Source organism: Drosophila grimshawi, unplaced genomic scaffold (assembly GCF_018153295.1).
Source record: "Drosophila grimshawi isolate 15287-2541.00 unplaced genomic scaffold, ASM1815329v1 contig_848, whole genome shotgun sequence".
In the NCBI taxonomy this organism is placed as follows: Eukaryota; Metazoa; Arthropoda; class Insecta; order Diptera; family Drosophilidae; genus Drosophila; species Drosophila grimshawi.
The window spans coordinates 5,430,837-5,448,811 of NW_025063692.1; the positions used below are offsets into that span (position 1 = coordinate 5,430,837).

A 17,975-nucleotide genomic window follows, 5' to 3' on the forward strand; every position below is an offset into this window, starting at 1 on the left:
TTGATGCTAATCAGGAGAATATAAATTTATGTGAATATATGCAGGTGCTCGATCTAAGATTGGAAATGCTTCTTCCATACAAAAAACAGGGTAGAGTGATATAAAGACATAATATTTATCTCTCTGTCTGTCTGCCTCACTACCCAGTCGATTGCACGGGGTACGAAAATAATCCCAAAAAAAAATCTATGAAACATTGCGTTTAGGCCACGAACAAAACCATATTATTTATTCTGTGCGACTCGCTGCGGCTTGCTGATTTGATTAGCTGCCTAACCGCTGCACAATCGATGCTGAAATCCTCCACTGTTCAAACTGAGCTCCCCTTCCCCTCCCCGTCCTTTCCCCCAATTTAAGCAACGACCACTCATTAAAGACGACAATGCGTTGGGGCAAACAACATCTTGGGGAAGTCACGTGTAGACAAATTCAATAGTCTCTGGCGACATTTTCTAACTGGATAACTTTGAGTTGTATTCAGTGGTGGTAAGACCCCCCTTACCTCCACCCCCACCCCTTCATCAACTCAACTACCCCTTCGCTGCCATTAAGTTCCAGGTAAATTGAATTGACTTCTGTTCGCGCTTTTGTTCTCAAATTTGTTTGTGGCCATTTTCCGACCGTTTGTCACACTTTTGTTGCCTGTTGTCCGTTGTTATTTTTGTTGCTGTGGCTGTTGTTGTTGCTGCATTAGATAAAACCATTCTAAATGTCATCTGCAATCTGAGTGATAAATGCCTTTTTCCCATATACCCTTCCTTCCGCTGGGAGCATTTCTAATACAGTGTTTGCCTGTTAATAGGAAAGATCAGAAAATTACAAAGCATTAAAATATCTCGTGTAAACTGAGTAAAAGCATCCAAACTTAGCTGTTGGATAAGAATATGCAGACAAGAATAAAAACATGACTGCAAATCTTTATTCAATAATTGTTAGAATCGAAGAAAATTATTAACCTTCTAAGAATATGTTGTTTAAAATGAAAATGAAAAGGAAATGTTAGTAGACCGCAGACCTGGTGCAATATATTTTCTGTTTTAAATAATTGAGCTCATTCTAAGAATTTATTCCTATTTGATTCTATTTTTAGGCGAAACAATAATATGCATTCATTTAATCATTCGAATTATCGTCAGCAAAATAAAATATTGAATAGTTGATTGAATCAACAAGTGAATATTCGAGTAATACAGTCAATGCGGCAACTCACAACTTCTTGAGGCTTGAAGGACATGCGTCACTAATGAGGCAACTGGCAACTGGCAACTGAGTTGACCTGAGGACTGCAGGACCTGTCCATCAGACTTGTGGCCATTTTGGTTCAAGTGGCGCCCATATTTGCCCCCAGTCTCTCCCTCCATTAGCAGCTGCTCTCTTGTCCTGTCGTCATTTACTCATTTTGTTTTTTTGGTTTTTGTTTTTGTTTTTGTTTCGGTTTAATAGCATAATTTGGGGCGTGTCTGTGCGGAGGCTTATGAATTTATCCACAGTACTGCTACTCGCAGTTTTTATTGTAGCCGACTTTTGGGCGCTTATTAAATTTTTATGCCATCACAAACAACAACAAGCAGCAACGAGACTGTTGCAAGAAATGGACACTGGATTGAATTTCATTGCCGCAAATGTAGACATCGCCTTTTTATTTTTGTTACACACCCACAGGCTCACACTAAATATACAAATTTGGTAATTGTGCACTTCATGTATATTTAATTTATTTTACTTGACTCCAACTCCCATTTTCCCACATCTGCTGTTTATATTTGTTTCCTTGCCAGTGTTGCAACGTTTGTTTTTTAAGTCATCCCTCGTTTTACATATTCTCCTGAATCATCAAATGTGTTAATTATATAGTATGTTCTTAATCAGCACCAGTAATGTGGGCAATCAATCAAACCATCCGCATTAATTCTATTAAAATAAAAATTCCACTTTTCATATGCAACTATCGACCAAAAGATGATTTCTTGAATGAAAGACATTTGTTGTTATAATATCAGCATCCATAGCTCTGCCTTCTTCCTCACTACTTATTCGAAATCAATCCAAGTACTTCAAGTTCAGAACAAACTAGATGTTAATTGGTTTGCCAGCCTTTTTTTTATTATCAATATTTCCCTCCGCCTCTATTTTATATCTGTGTGTTCTTCTCACTTTGCCAGTAATAGGTAATCAATTGATTGTGTTTAGCAATTTATAGCTAGTTGATGCCGTAGCTATAAGACTCATTACGAATTCATAAAATGCTACCTTTGCGAATTTGAGTTGGGAGATGCGGGCTGGGGTTGCCCCAAAGTGTGGCTAGCAGGTGTCGTAAATTGTGTGTTACGATTGTGGCACTTTAATCGATTCATTTGATTTCCGGCAACGGCGAACACACGCGGAGTCCAAAGCCAAAAAGACGTTTGGCCAAGTTCAAGTAATCAAAGCCAATAAAAATAAATCACACACACACGCACTGTTGACCCCCCCCCCCCCCCCCCACACACACACGCACTGATTTGGATTAATTGTAAACAACAGCAGCAATAACAATAACAAATACAACAACTATGGAGGTGTACAGGCAAATGGTGTAAGCCAATTTAACGACCATAAATATCAATTCAAAGTAAAAAGAATAAAATCAAAATCAAAATCCAAATCAAATTCTTTGAGCCAAGCAACGTGTTTTCCACGGCGTCTCCTTGGCTTTGATTTATGTATGTCTGTCTTATGAAATTTAAATAAAATATTTGCCCAGCTAAGCAAATTTATTAAAAATATGCACAGTGTAATTCAAAAAGTTGTACAACGAATACTCTTACTACTTAAGAGATATATATTTAAATAAGGTATTCGATTCAATTCCTTAAATATTTTACTATAACAAGTTGGAGATAAATATGCGAAAGTAAATTGGTTTCCAGCAGTGTGACAAGCTGGAAACAAATTGAAATTCAGTATTTTTTGAAGAACCATTTGTAGTTCATAACGTGTACCATAATGGAAACCAATAAGAACAAACTTATTTGGAGCCCATTGATAGCTGGAATAGGAACCGAAATTAGATTCGCTCATCTGCAGCGATTGTTTATAGTGAATTATATATTATATAGTGATGCGATCTATCCAAGTCAAATTCAAACTTTTAGAGATGATTTAACAATGCTTTCCAAATCAACACTAATTCAACTAATTTTGAAATGCTCTCTTTAGTTAGAGTATAGCGAGAATATTTTGATTTATGTGTCTTGCCAGCCTGTCGATAACCGGCTTAAGATGCTGCCAATGACAACAAGAACAGCAACAACAATGGCTGGAACAATTGGCCCAATTGATAGCCGGCTATCAGTGTTGGCCAAAACTCACTCGCGCTGCTGCTTTTTTTTTTCTTTTTTAATATATATATTTCCCCTACACTTTTCCACTTTACGTTTAAGCTTCTACATCCGGGGGTCTTTTTCCCCTTTTCTTGTTTACCGCTTGGCGTTTTGATAGCCGTGCTGGGGGGGAAAGTGTTTGAAAACTAAAAGCCGTTTTTAATACACTCTACCAATTGCGTCTTATGGGTTACTTTGTGTAATATGTAACGTATGGCGATTTGAATCAATATTCTTGCGATGGAGTTTAATTTATGACTTTGAAATAAAAGGGGATGTGTTGAACAAGATTGAATATTTGGCACAAGCGTTTATTGAGTGCTTTTAATATTTAATGCTGGCTTTCATCGTAGTGTATTCAATAATTAATCTTGCCACTTTCAACTTTGAGTCATTTCATTCGCCTGTTTGCCAACTTTTACTGAATGCGGCAGTTTCTCGCGGTTGTTGTGAGTCTACTGACAAATCAAATCAAGCCATAATTTAATTTATTTCAATTAAAAATCGTTTTCAACAAATTCAAAAGAGTTACAAATGCAAGAAAATAAAATAAAATATGGGATACAGCAGTTAAATGTCAAGTACAATTTAAGCGATATGCCTTCGAGAAATGCTATTGAAACTATGAGTTTGAAATTTATTCTCGGCACAATACTTTTTTATAAAATATCAGTGACAGAATTATTAATAAATCTTATTAAAATTGACACGCAACTAAAATAATAAAGTACAAATGGAAGACAGATATTTATATAGAGTCAAATCGTATATATAAATATATGTAAATGACGCTTGTTGAACAAAATAAGGCTTAAAACTCAATTGCTCGCATATTGTCGTCCGTTAATAGAAAATTAAATGAATCTTTTTAGATACCTGAAATCATATAAGGGCAAAATTCAGCAGAAAGCAACAAAGCCTTAGTGAAAAAATTAAATAAAACAATTTGAATATAAATGTGTTTTGCGTGTAATGCAAAATGCTGCCTTCGGCATCTCAGCTATGGCTATGCCCATGTCTCTGTCTCTGGCCCATCCTTAATTTCCGCCATGGAGAAAATGAATGGGTAACCCAAACCCAAACTTTTCTCTTTTTTTTTTTTTGAGGGCAGCGCCATTGTCTCGCTTTGTTTTTTATAAGCTTTTTAATGCCATTTATTGTCGGCAGATAAGCACGAACAATGCCCGGGAAAAATAAGAGCACAAGTGGAATACAAAATAGAAAATCAAATACGGAATACGGTGAACAAACAACAACAAAAACAATTGCAGAACATGTCAAACAACAACAGACACCTGTTCATACTGGAAGTGTGCGATAAGTGGAGGCCTCAATTGAAATCTGTTTCTCTTCTCACGAGATCGTTTAATAGAAAGATTGTGCATCTTTCAAGTGTGTTCTTCTCTTTTGCATACTGAGAATCAATCATTTTAGGTACGTGCTCAAAAATATGTATCCTGTGTCCGAGTTTCCTTGCAGATTGTTATACTTTAGAATCACAATGCATTCAACGACTGTTAGCTCGAAATCGATAGTGAGTCTATATTAGAATATCATTGTTTTCTTGGCGATTACGAGGGATATTTGAATGTCCTTTCCCCGGTTGATTGGCACTGGTCAAAAACCAAATCGCTCGACACAGGACTTGCGCGAATATGCAAGGATATAGCTGAGCTTTAAGTACATATATATTTTTATAACTAAATTGAAATGGAAAAACTACGCTAATTTTTTGGATTTTCTTCTTTTTTTTATGCACGAAATACATATATATTTTTGACATCATCCGTTTGTTTTCCTATCTGACTTATTATATTGGAGCTGGCATTTACATAATTTTATTACTGTCTGACAACTGACTTAGCAATTGTCCCAATTGCGTTTAACTTAATCTTTGTACATTCAAATATTTTGTTTTCCAATTTCATAACAATTTCGACAAGGTCTTGAAAGAAACCTATTTCAATATATAAACCATTCCGCAACAGCTGTGAATAATTAATTGGCACCGCCTTCTTATGTTTATTGAGATTCATGCTTCATTATTTGGTATTGTACCATAATTGTTGAGCCAAATTAGTCTTTCTGTTCCCTCTATCGTTACTTCTTCATAACATTTTCGCATGCATTTGTACTAATTATTTCTTGGTTTGATTGTGAGTTTTTTCTAAGTTTTCTCCAACCGTGCAACACGTGCCACATATTTTTATTTAATTAAATTTAAATTTGAATATTACAATTTAATTGTCATTTAATTTTGATTGACATTAGTTGACATTGAATAAATAAAAAATTGGTTGTTTGCGAGCCTTGACTTTTTGACATTGATATGTTCCCGTTTCATGTCATATCATGGGTATTTGCTTAGGCCTTACACTATGCAGCCACTAATTCCGAGCAAACCAACTCCATTCTGACTGACAGTGAGTTGGGCAGTAGCAATGAGACAGTTCGTATCGAGATTAACGTTTAGCAACTGAAGGCCAAGTGCATTTAAGACGATCGTAATCACATTGAGCTGCAAGAGATGAAAGTTATTGGATATGATATGAGAGAGGAAATTAGGGAATATTATTATTAGAAATATAGATAATATGCAATAAAAACAACCAATCCAGATGTCATTTCAAATTGCAGTACTTACTCCCGGAGGCGTTGGAGCAGGAGTCGTTGGTGCCGGAGTCGTTGGAGCCGGAGTCGTTGGAGCAGGTGTCGTTGGTGCTGGTGTTGTGGGTGCAGGTGTTGTAGGGGCAGGTGTTGTGGGTGCGGGGGTTGTAGGGGCAGGTGTTGTGGGTGCAGGGGTGGTGGGTGCAGGGGTTGTGGGTGCAGGTGTTGTGGGTGCGGGGGTTGTGGGTGCAGGGGTGGTGGGTGCAGGAGTTGTGGGTGCAGGTGTTGTGGGTGGGGGGGTTGTGGGTGCAGGGGTGGTGGGTACAGGTGTCGTGGGTGCAGTAGTTACTGGTGCATCCGTAGGCGGCAGGGCATATGTATATCCAGGCCGATAAGTCCGATAGGGCTTCGCATTCGAGCCAGGCGCCTCGGCAACCGCCTTAGCACCATTGGGTCCACCCGCAGAAGCATAGGCATAGGAACGGGTGTCACTATTCCCGGAATTGCTGTAGATGGTACCCGCATCGCTGTACACGTATTTGGTCTGCGTGCCTTGGGCATTTCCTGAGTCGTACTGGCCGTAGTTGTAGTCATAGGAGTCGAAGGAGTCACCATAGTACTGGGCAACCGCAACTGCAATCGTCAGGCTGGCGATCATAAATGCGCTCAGAGCTGACATTGTGAATGGATTTGGATTCGATTTGGAGTTGGAGTTGGTTGCTCGTTGCTCGTTACTCGTTGCCCACGTTGGGTGTCTGTCAACTGACGAGTTATGTTGGCCGCATCGCTGCCTTATATATAAATGTGTGGCAAGCGCTGCTGCAAACAGATGACGTCTTTTACCATGCACTCAAACATGAAGCACACATAATTGATTTATCGGCGCACGTGACTCATTGTTCGCCAAGCCGGGAACAGACTCAGCTGTGATTCTTAGACCCGTCCAATAAGCTGACATTCAACATATTAATTTTCTACTTTCTGCACGTTACCTTATCTGCCATATACGTGGATTTACGAATCATTTGCCAATTATGACACAATGAAAAACAATTTTGAATAAACATTCACAGCCAATGGTTTTGCAGTTATGCATTTTAGTTGCGAAATAAAATTGGGCTTCAAACATAGATATAAAAACAAAGTGAAATTTTCAAATAGAGTTTCCCTAGTGCTTTCCAGTCCGATAAAAAAACATATATACCTATGTTTAATTTGAGTTTAAAATATATTTTGCTATTATTTGTATACGCTTTATTTATTTTTATTTAGTTCTGAACAGAAGCATTAATGTTCACATTTATAAAATATGTTATGACAGACTAATGACAGAGATTAAAAGTAAACAATCTAGATATAGATATTGATACAGATACTGTATTATGTATTTCCTTTAAAGTTCTACGACATGACATATATTTTGAAAGTAAGCTACTCTCTCTAGCATTCTCCCTTGCCCTCTGTGTGTCTGTAATTGGACAGTTGCTGTTAGTGTTGTTAGTGTCATCCAACTTTGAAGAAGATATAAGCCTTAAGAGCTGCAAGCATTTGTGCTTGGACAGGCATCTTTGCAGTGTGTGGTCAAGCTTGTCGGGAGGGAGGTCAACTTAAGTGAACTCTTAAAGCTTGTTTGCAACAACAATTTCCGGCACTGCGAGCTCTGAAATCTGGAAAGTTTTTGTTGCTTTTAGAAGTAATGTCTAAAAATAAGTAAAAAATTTCTAAAAATTAGAAAGGCTTGAACAAATTGACAATTTTGTAATGTAATTTAACTAATTCAATTAAGTTATATGAATTTATAAGCTTGTACATGTGAAATCTTAAAATAGTAATGTTTATTAATAATATGAGTAACAAAAAGCTAATATTTGAATTGCTTTACACATATAAAAATACAGATATTTTTTATTTATTGTACAAAATGTAACCTAAAATTAAGAAAAGAAAAACCCAGGTCTTTAGAAATATGCTTTCGAAATAATGAGGCGAGTTACTCTTGGCGCCAAAAGTATTTCGAGTTTCTAATATTCTAGCAGGTGAGAGTAAACTTCGTAGACAGATTTCGAACAGAAATGTGATAATAATATTTAATCTTAAGATTCGAACTAAGGCAATTATTATTGTCTGTCAATAGTGCAATCATTCAAGCCTTGCAATAAATGTAACGGGGAGATAAATCTAAAAAGATGGTTTTACAGATGTTCCTTGGTCATCAGCAACCAAATAAATTATTATTATTTTTATAAATTCTTATTGGAGATGCTTGCTTCTGTTTTACACACACACACACATACACCATGGCAGCCACTCATAGACACTGTTATATTTTAGCTGGTTGCAACTTGTTGCACAGCCATTTCTGGTTGCCGGTTGCTTTTTTGTAAAGGTCGGCAAAGCAGTGCGTTCGCCTTTCGTACAGTTTGCTGCACAGTGGGCGCCATGAGGGCGAATTGAGGGTGGGATGTGTGAATGATGGACAGCTTCACCGTTAGCAAGTGAAAATGCTTCATCATTTGCCGAGTTGTGGCGCTGGCGAACGGTCGCGTTTTGTGGCTTGTATATACATATATATAATTGAGATTTGAGTTTTTAGTTCTCATAACGTTCAGTTGCGGTGCGGGACTTGTGATATGTTTTTGGCGCCAGATAAATTTCGTACGATTTCGTATAAATAAGCAAACAGAGGAGTACTGCGGAAAGAGGCAAGTGAACAGCTCGCTTAGTGCGTTAAATAAAACAAAAGCGAAAAGAAAATAATCAAGAGATGCCAACAAGCATTTTTCACGCAATTCAAGTGGATTTTCCACCGGCTGACTTTCGTGTGAGATCCGAGCGTTGTTGCAGATTTATTTCTCATTATTAGTTTATATTTAATAACACGCACACCCAAAATTTGTTTACTTATTTTTTAATCAGATAGCTAGTAAATTTATAATGATTACCACAAACAGTGTATACAAAATTCAAAATATATTTCGTTGTTTTTCTTTTCTTTTATGTGTATTATGCGCAAGAACAAGATGAACAAGAACAGCACTTAACTAACTTTGATTAGCTGCAAATTATGTTCGAAATTTCATCTAAATGAAAGAATACAACAAAACCTAAAAAAAAAATTGCAACCAACAACAACAACCAAAAGTGCCAGACTAGCAGCTAATCAACTGAACAAACAGCCAAATACGGCGGCTAAGTGGAAAACTTTATACGCTGTGGCACTGTGGTAAGAAACAGTTTTCCTCAATATCAGAGCTTTCTTTTAATCTATAAGGACATTTAAAAGTTAGAAGCTGTAGATATTTGACTCATAACTTTCTAAACTTAATATAGATCTGGCTTTTTTAAAGCCCTACAAATATATTATTCAGTAGTTTTCCAAAAATAAAATATTTTTACTTTTTTGTCTCACAAACTTGATATGAGGACAAAAATGTGCTTAACCATCATCTGATTTATTTAAATGGTTAAAATATGTATTTAATATCATTAGTTATTTCAATCTCTTGTACAAATTCCAACATACTATTCAAAAAATACATGTAACAGAAAAAAATTAATTTAATTTGCTCCATTGTACACTGTGAGAAAGTCATTTGGTAGGCAATGAGCCAGAAAATGTGACAACACACACATAATTGCATTTGGTGAACCACACACACACACACACAGACACAGTCACGGACACGGACTGGACAGCATTGGCAATAGCTAAACTCATTTATTATTATAATTGCTTAAAACACAGAACACAGTGCCCAAATTTGTTGCATGAACGAAAATCGTGTTGTTGCCAATACTGCGGGTTATGTTTGCTGTATGTGTGTGTGTGTGTGTGGTGCATATTTCGATCTGCGCGCCGCCAGCATCATTAAGCACATTGACATTAACTAGGCGACGAACAGCACCCAACCAACCAGCCAACCTCCCCAAAACAGCTAACAGCTAACAGCAAACAGTAAACAGCAAACAGTAAACAGTAAAAAAAAAGACAAGCACAAAGCAGCAGGCAGCAACAATTCATCATCAGCAATATCAGTATTCAGTATACGACCATATGTACATATAATTATATCAGCTACATAATATCGATTGTTCCTGTTTGGTCCCCCTTGCTCTCATATAAATATTGTTATTATTATTTTTAACGCTGACGGCCATTTGTCTTCCGGTTATTTTTGCTCTCGATTCTCTCTTATTGTTGGCATAACATAAATTTTAATACCAGTTTAATTTATGCAGTGGCACAAGTCAACACTCATTTTAATTTCTCATGTTCATTCCATAAATTTTATATATTTATCAGAATTTATGGATTCAGCTCATATTGATTGTAATTTTTTTGAGATATTTGCGTTAATTGCTTTGGTCGCATCAATTATACAAAACTTATGTACAAATTCTATTAATTTAGGAATGGGTTCTAACTTGTAACTTTGACAAAACTGAACCGAATTTATTTATATTCATAAGTAATGGCTATAAAGAGTATAATGTACAGGCAGTATATGTATTCGTGATCATCTTGATCGTTTTTAATAAATCTATAACTATACAATGTTTTCAATCAGCATATTCTACATGCCCACTTCCCAATCACAAATGTTAGTTGAAGCCACAACCTGGTTGCCCAACGCAACACAGCACAAAAGTATGCAATTAGAAACCGAGCTTTCTATATAAACAGGATCCATTAGTCGCTACGTGACTGAGTTGAGACCGTATTGAAATACAACCGTACATTGCACGTGGCGTATACGCAACAATATTTCTGCCTCATTAATTGCATAAGCTAGCTAAGCAAAAGGGGAAGCAGCAGCAACAACAGCAGCCAACTAACTAGCTGACATTTAAAGTAATTGCCAATGTAGGTCAGAGGCGTGAGTACACTCAGAAAAATAATACCCTCTTATTAAGAAATTCGCCATACTTTTGGCGCTCACTCTATAAACTCTAATATAAAAGCCGTGCCAGTAAATTACACTTATTTGTTTCTGAATTTTAGAAAGAATTTTTTCTTATGTTGAGGATTTGCATTTCTACTTTCTAGAAATGCATTTCTTAATAATAGAAAATATTTCCATGATCATTTTGGGATTAACGATTTATGGCAAGCATTTCTAACTTTTAGAAATATTTTTCGTTTACTTAGGAATAATTTCTAAGAGCAACAATAACATGCTAGTTCTAGATTTTCTTAAGTTCAGTGCGACTTTTTCTGAGTGTATAAATCAGCTAGTTTCAGTTGGCGTTGTTTGTCCCTTCATCAATTCTTCAACTGCTAAATTGTTCACTCTCATTCATTAACTGACCCCACACAAAACACAACAAATGCAATTGACTACAATGCGTCAAAGCAAAGTGAACGTATCCAAATCCAAACTTTGAACAACTAATGTGACAATGGAGGTCTTTACAGATATGTTTGAAGTCTTAATAGACTATTTATACATTCAGTCGGTATACAATGTGGTCGGTATAAAGTGACGAGGAAGGTAAAAGACATACACATTGCCACAAAGCAAAACAAGCCAACAGATTTGAAGAGACTTCAACTTTGACATTCACCCACTTTCTGGTTTCCACAAGACGTTGATAAAACTCAATTACAAAGATTTGCATGTTGAATGACTTCTCTAGATCAAGTCTTTGCTCCATTTTAGCAAAAAACTATTCCGCATATTCACATATTAAATTTTAGCTAATATTCCGTATAATTGTTAAGTTCTGTAATTTATACGTTTTTATTAGATTATGTTTTTCTGATTCGCTCACTTTTCTAATCGAGCACTCTATTATTTAAAAGTTGAGTTATTTTCTTTGTTATCTACATGGATGGCAAAGTGTATGTGAAGTATTTGACATGGTTTCCAGTCAGTTGAGGAAATTTTAGTTTTTCACTTTTGCCAATGTGTGTGGGGGTGTTTATGTGTGTGTGTTTATGTGTGTGTGTGTGTATGTTTTTATGTTTTATGTTTGTAAGTTTGCTAGTGTTAAAACTCAATCAAGCGGAATGAGTTTTGATTAAAAATATAAGAAAGTTTGGCATTGAATAAACCTGTCGTTGAGCTCAGGTGTGTGTGCGTGTGTGTTGTGTGCGCTCTCTTGGTATGTGTGCTGCTTTTTCGATCGATGTTGCAAGGAAATTTAATTACAAGTCTGCAACTGGCAAGCGTTGAAGCCAACGCTCATTAATTGGACAATAAATTGATGCATTGGCAGTTGCTGCCCCTGCGGCCAGCCAGTGGCCCGTAAAGTGAGGATGCAAGAATGCGAGCAGTGACATGTTCTCATAGGTCACAGGTTGCCACATATTGCAATTAACAACCCTTCGGCAACAGCAACAATATGTCATGTGCTCTCTGTCCACACCTCAAATCAGTTTGCAAGCTAATTTGCTTGTTGCAGCATTGCAACCAATTCAGCCACATCACATCAAAAATTGCGTATACTCTTTGACTTTTGAAGCGTAACTGAACTACCAAGTCAAATCAGTTTTAAGTTTTTATTCTTATTTATAGTTAGCTTAAAGCACTGTACTGTAGACTGATTTAGTATAACCCCCTTCAAATTTGCAAATTTCTTTAGACACTTGCAGCATAACCTTTGACACATGCACTAATTGGATTCACAGTTTGCGTATACTCTTTGACTTTCAAAATATAACAAAATTACCTCTACACTCACACCCACACACACATACACACACACACACCCACGTAAACACCCACACACACACACCTACACAGACACAAAACTACCACCAAAGCTAATCTTATTTTATTTTGCAGCTTTGCCTTTGGCAGCCGCTGTCTGCTATTTGAAGATGACAGCATCAGCATCAGCGTCGATGTCGCCACAGCCGCAGGATAATCTACTCACATTTCTGTGGCATTTGTATGCCGAGTGCGTCTACCGGTACCAGAATGATACGTCACCGGGTCAGCAGGCAACAGGTCAGTTGAAAACACTTCGAATGCTCGGACCATTAAGATGGACACGTGTTCAACTTTAGCCATGATAGATATCTAGAGATTTCTTTAAATTTGAAAAAAAAAATCGTCCTGAATCTTGTCGATTCGCCAATCTCTCTCTCGCGTCAAGGGTTTTTCATCTAACTATTCAGAAAGTAAACTCGATCTCGATATCTCGATACACATCTTTGAATACATTCATATGTGAACTATGTCTCATATATGTATATATCCCCCGATATGTGCACATGTAGACCCTGGTGATGGAAATATACAGCTGTTGGAGCCGTATACGCGGATGCCGAACTACTTGGAGATGGCTGTGCTCAATGAGGGCACCATTGATATGCAGGATGTGAATGAGGAGGCGTCCAGTCTGAATGAGTTGTATGCCACGGTCCTATCGGCAACAATGGCACCAAATCAGCATTCAATCCAATACAATGGCAACAACAGTAATGCGAATACAACACGTGAAATGGAAATCCTCTATTGTCCGGTGAATTTCGATGGCTATCTCTGCTGGCCACGGACACCAGCTGGCACCGTATTGAGTCAATATTGCCCAGATTTCGTTGAGGGTTTCAATACCAAATTTTTGGCACACAAAACGTGAGTTTCATTTCAAAGTTAACCCAACAACAAACATGATAAATACATATGCACACAAATGTATGCAGGCTGTATGTCAAATCAAAGAAAGTGATTTGAATTCGAAAGAAAAAAAATCAAACAAATATAACTGATTTGAATGGTAATTTTCTTCCAATCGATTTAAGATTCATTTAATTAACTGTTTAATTAACAACAACATATTTTGTGATATATATTTAGCTGTATGGAGACTGGTTCATGGTTTCGACATCCGGTAAGCAATCAGACCTGGTCCAACTATACCAATTGTGTGGACTATGAGGATTTGCAGGTGAGTCATCAAGGCTACTAAGTCGTCAGTTATTGAATATCGAATACAAAACAGTATTATTACAATTCTTGCAGTTTCGTCAGATCGTTAACGAACTGTATGTGAAGGGTTATGCTCTATCGCTTTTAGCCCTGCTAATATCGATAATCATATTCGTTGGCTTTAAGTACGTACGAGCATGTCAATTGGCAATGCTTACGTATGATGCTGATGCTGATGGTGATGCTCTATCCTACAGATCGCTGCGCTGCAATCGCATCAGGATACATGTGCATCTGTTCGCCTCGCTGGCCTGCACTTGCCTCACCTGGATACTCTGGTATCGTCTGGTCGTTGAGCATTCCGAACGGATTGCCGAGAATCCAGTAAGTAAGCGCCAAGAAAAATTGTTCTAGTTTATTTAGATAGATATATTCATGCATTAACCCATTGCATTATTTTAAGTTGTTTAATTGCCAAACCAAGAATTTAACTCGCCATTGTTTTTAATGTATGTTTAGTTGATAAAGTTCGACTCTACACAGATATCTAGAATATTCCAACTTGGCTTAATTTGAAGTAACACCATTTGTTGTCTATTATAAATTTATTTGCTATCGATTTTAATTATTTTTACAGAACTGGTGCATTGCCCTCCACTTGGTGGTGCATTACTTTATGCTGGTCAACTACTTTTGGATGTTCTGCGAGGGTTTGCATCTGCACTTGGTCTTGGTTGTGGTATGTTACTCTCTCTCTCTCTTTCTCTCTTTGTCTCTCTCTCTCTCTCTCTCTCTTCCACGTGGAAATCGGTGCACAAGTTTGCATTTGCACTTTAAGACCAAATGCTGTGAATTTGTGATGAAATTTGCAGCTAGCACAATTTATGTGAAAGCATCTCCCGCAAACAGTTTTCCTTCTCCTGTGTTGCAACTGTCTGTTCTGAAGACTTTACAAAATTGATATACCAAATGCCAAATGCCAGATGCCAACTGCCAAATGTAAGGCCAACTCACTTTTTTATGCCCTTGAGTTTGATGTTGATTGATTTTACGACAGCATTCATAAATATACGCTTAGTCGAAACTAAACTTTCAGCTTATGGGAAACTTGAATCGATGCAGGTATTTACATATACCTACTTACCCAAATATCATATCTACCCACCTATATCCGACTGTTATATGGGCAACCTCGGACACAAATTTGACTTGATGAAGTATTCAAACCTCGGCCAACCGAAGTTAGCTTTAATTTGGAACTATGCTTCTAACTTGCAGGTCTTTGTCAAGGATACGATTGTGTTGCGCTGGTTCAAGTTCTTCAGTTGGCTGTCCCCGTTACTCTTCATAATACCCTATGGCGTTGTCAGACATTTCAGTGCCAACGACAATAAGCAGTGAGTACTTACTATATATGTATGTATATGATAAAAACTATAAACTAATCAAGCTTATAAATTTGATGAATACTAAAAATATATAGCGCCTCATTTGCATTCGCTTAGCTTTACTTCAATAGCCTGAAGTGTGTTAACCACATCAAATTATAGATAATACATTTTGTACATTTAACTTGATTATCGCCGCTTATAATGACTCTCAATTTGATAAACCCATTATCAGCTGCTGGATAAGTGAAAGTTTCTATTTGTGGATCCTCTCAGTGCCCATAACACTCTCGCTGCTGGCCAGTTTCAGTAAGTAAGAAAGAATAGTTGCCATTGAAGTTGTGGCAAATGATGCTTAAAATGTATGATTGAGAATTACATAAATGAAAAAAAGTTGCGTTCATACAGACGGACAGACAGACAGTTTTTTCTCAGTGTACTACTAATTTTTGCACTTTATCTTTTTTAGTCTTCCTTATCAATGTGCTGCGTGTGATTGTGCGCAAGTTGCACCCACAATCGGCTCACCCGGCACCGATGGCAATACGTAAAGCGGTGCGTGCCACAATCATTTTGGTGCCTCTGTTCGGCCTGCAACACTTCCTGCTACCCTATAGACCGGAAGCTGGCACCAAGTTGGATCGCTTCTATCAGCTGATGTCTGTGGTCCTTGTCAGCCTGCAGGGCTTTGTGGTCTCGTTTGTGTTCTGCTTCGTCAATCAGGATGTCATCGTTGCCATACGCACCTTGTTGAACAAATGGATGCCCAGTCTCGTGTCAGCCCCCCCGGCCGGGAGTAATACTGGACAAATGGCCACAACGACGCCCAGTCGCGAACTTGGCGTTTAAACCCAGACTTATTACGGTGCAGACAGTTGAAATGGCCCAATTACGCTTTCAAGGCCACTGACGATCAGAAAGTGAAAAACTAAAATACTTCGAAAAATATGTACCCATGTACCCATAAACAAATTGTTCCAATTAAAACTGCATCTCTTACTCCAAGTAATGAAATTCTTGGCCTACGAAATGTGTGGACATGCTTTCAGAAAGCAACTGTATTCAAAGAAGAACCGTCGTACTTCATTTATCCCAAAACAGTCCAAAACACATGCATAACTTCAAGCTAACCAAAATCGATCATCAAAGACGAATTTCCCCATCTAGGAGTTCATTTGAATAGAAAATACACCCTAAATACAATGTTTTAGAGCATATTTAAGATGGTATTATAGAACGTATTGGAATTTGTATTCATATCATTATTGCAGAGAAAACCAAAGATTGTGTGTCCCTTATCTGTGTCATAAGTAGTTGTAATCAATATATATATATATATATATACTTTTTTTTTTTTATTAATAATTCGCATACGTACTCTATGTACCTAAGTAACAAAGGTTTGTACCAATATATATTGAATACTACTTATATATATATATATTAGATGTTCCATGTACACATAAATATATACATGTTGTTAGAGTATTATTGGGACTTACATTTTATATATATATATATCTATCTGTTCTATCAGACATGTTCTGTTATACGTTCCATATTCCATTTGGAAAGAGGAAAGAAATGGTTTATAAATTTCTATGTATTTTGTCGGAAGGGCGAAGCTTGAATATCTATGAATATGAATCTATATATTAATTGTACTTACATGTATGTATAAAGTGTTATACCAAACAATTAATGTATTGTATGAACATTTAATTCAAATAAATCATTTTGTCTGCAAAAACTAATGTTTTTTTATATAATTTTTTTGACGAGGGAATCCAGACAGCCAGGGAGAGAGAGAGAGAGAGACATCTGTATGGAAATTCAGTTCAAGAAGAGAAAAAAAAAAGAGAGAACATTTATAAAATATAGAATGAGAGAAAGAGATAGAAAGTGAGTAAGAGACATTTTGAGTTATATGTGAGACATAAAAAGGAAGTAATTTGAAGCTTTTAATTTGGTGTTAATGGTATTCTCCACCAAAACCTTACAGCACTTTAGTCTAATCCATGGGAAATATAGCGGCTGACGAAAAATTGTTGATTTTATAAAAAGCAGCCCCGATTTAAATCAAAGAACAATTTTGCCCATATTTTTCATTTCCTTTTATTTCACGTTGTTACTTGTGTTTTATTTTAGTGTATCTGTTATTTGTTGTTATTTTTACCATTGCTTGCCGGCTTTATATTTGTTATTTCTCTTATGTTATTTTTTTGTATTTTTTTGTTGCTTTTTTTTTTATTTATGAAAGAGCAAAAGAGTGTAGAACAAAAACTAATACATGGTAAATACAATAAAATACAAATACAATAATAATTATAATTACAATTATAATTATTATTATAATTACAATTACAATTAATAATAATGCATACATCTATATTTCAATTATAAGTATGTACGAGTATAGTTAAATTCTTGTAATAGTTTTCATTTATAATAATCATATATGCATCTAAATGTGTACATTTTGTAGAGTATTTCTATTACGCTCCATTTATCCGCTTACTTTGCGATTCATCTGTCCGTGGTAGTAAGTATACCCAAATTTTATCTATGTTAAACAACTTGCTCTCTTTTTCAAATAGATCACATGGATCTAGATGTAGGTATATACAAATATGCGTTTAGATATAGATACGGTATGTGAACGGTAGAATTGAGTATAGTACTTTGGATACTTCAAATCTCGTTCTTATGTTTTTCACTTTAGCTGCTATTTCGTAAAGGAT

The 17,975-nt window shown here is 36.5% G+C and overlaps 2 protein-coding genes across 5 annotated transcripts; one reads left to right on the plus strand and one right to left on the minus strand.

The window, feature by feature from the left end:
* Positions 1 to 6,222: 6,222 nt before the first annotated feature.
* On the minus strand, positions 6,223 to 6,716 carry LOC122322825 (gamete and mating-type specific protein A-like; the record flags this gene model as incomplete). Its single annotated transcript, XM_043215996.1, has 1 exon — positions 6,223 to 6,716. A coding segment is annotated over exon 1 (426 nt), but the record flags the coding sequence as incomplete, so codon positions are not given.
* Positions 6,717 to 9,173: 2,457 nt separating this feature from the next.
* Positions 9,174 to 16,449, plus strand: LOC6566327 (calcitonin gene-related peptide type 1 receptor). 4 transcript variants are annotated; one of them, XM_001992018.3, is made up of 10 exons: positions 9,175 to 9,192; positions 12,758 to 12,922; positions 13,195 to 13,552; positions 13,775 to 13,865; positions 13,940 to 14,031; positions 14,104 to 14,230; positions 14,484 to 14,585; positions 15,125 to 15,243; positions 15,470 to 15,543; positions 15,704 to 16,449. In XM_001992018.3, exons 2-10 carry the CDS (start codon positions 12,793 to 12,795, stop codon positions 16,081 to 16,083), a joined length of 1,473 nt encoding a protein of 490 aa, XP_001992054.1. In that variant the 5' UTR covers positions 9,175 to 9,192; positions 12,758 to 12,792; the 3' UTR covers positions 16,084 to 16,449. The 4 variants fall into 4 exon arrangements, with proteins under 4 accessions (XP_032594689.1, XP_032594690.1, XP_001992054.1 ...); XM_032738798.2 differs by lacking the exon at positions 15,470 to 15,543 and having other exon boundaries at positions 9,174 to 9,192; positions 15,704 to 15,857; XM_032738799.2 differs by lacking the exons at positions 15,470 to 15,543; positions 15,704 to 16,449 and adding an exon at positions 15,330 to 15,459 and having other exon boundaries at positions 9,174 to 9,192.
* Positions 16,450 to 17,975: the final 1,526 nt, after the last annotated feature.

What these genes read in the sequence shown, in the direction of transcription:
- LOC6566327 (XM_001992018.3), top strand. Translation starts at nt 12,793, where the DNA reads ATGACAGCATCAGCATCAGCGTCGATGTCGCCACAGCCGCAGGATAAT. An exon ending in AAATTTTTGGCACACAAAAC is followed by an intron (nt 13,553 to 13,774) that starts GTGAGTTTCATT and finishes ATATATATTTAG; the next exon opens with CTGTATGGAGACTGGTTCAT. An exon ending in ATCATATTCGTTGGCTTTAA is followed by an intron (nt 14,032 to 14,103) that starts GTACGTACGAGC and finishes TCTATCCTACAG; the next exon opens with ATCGCTGCGCTGCAATCGCA.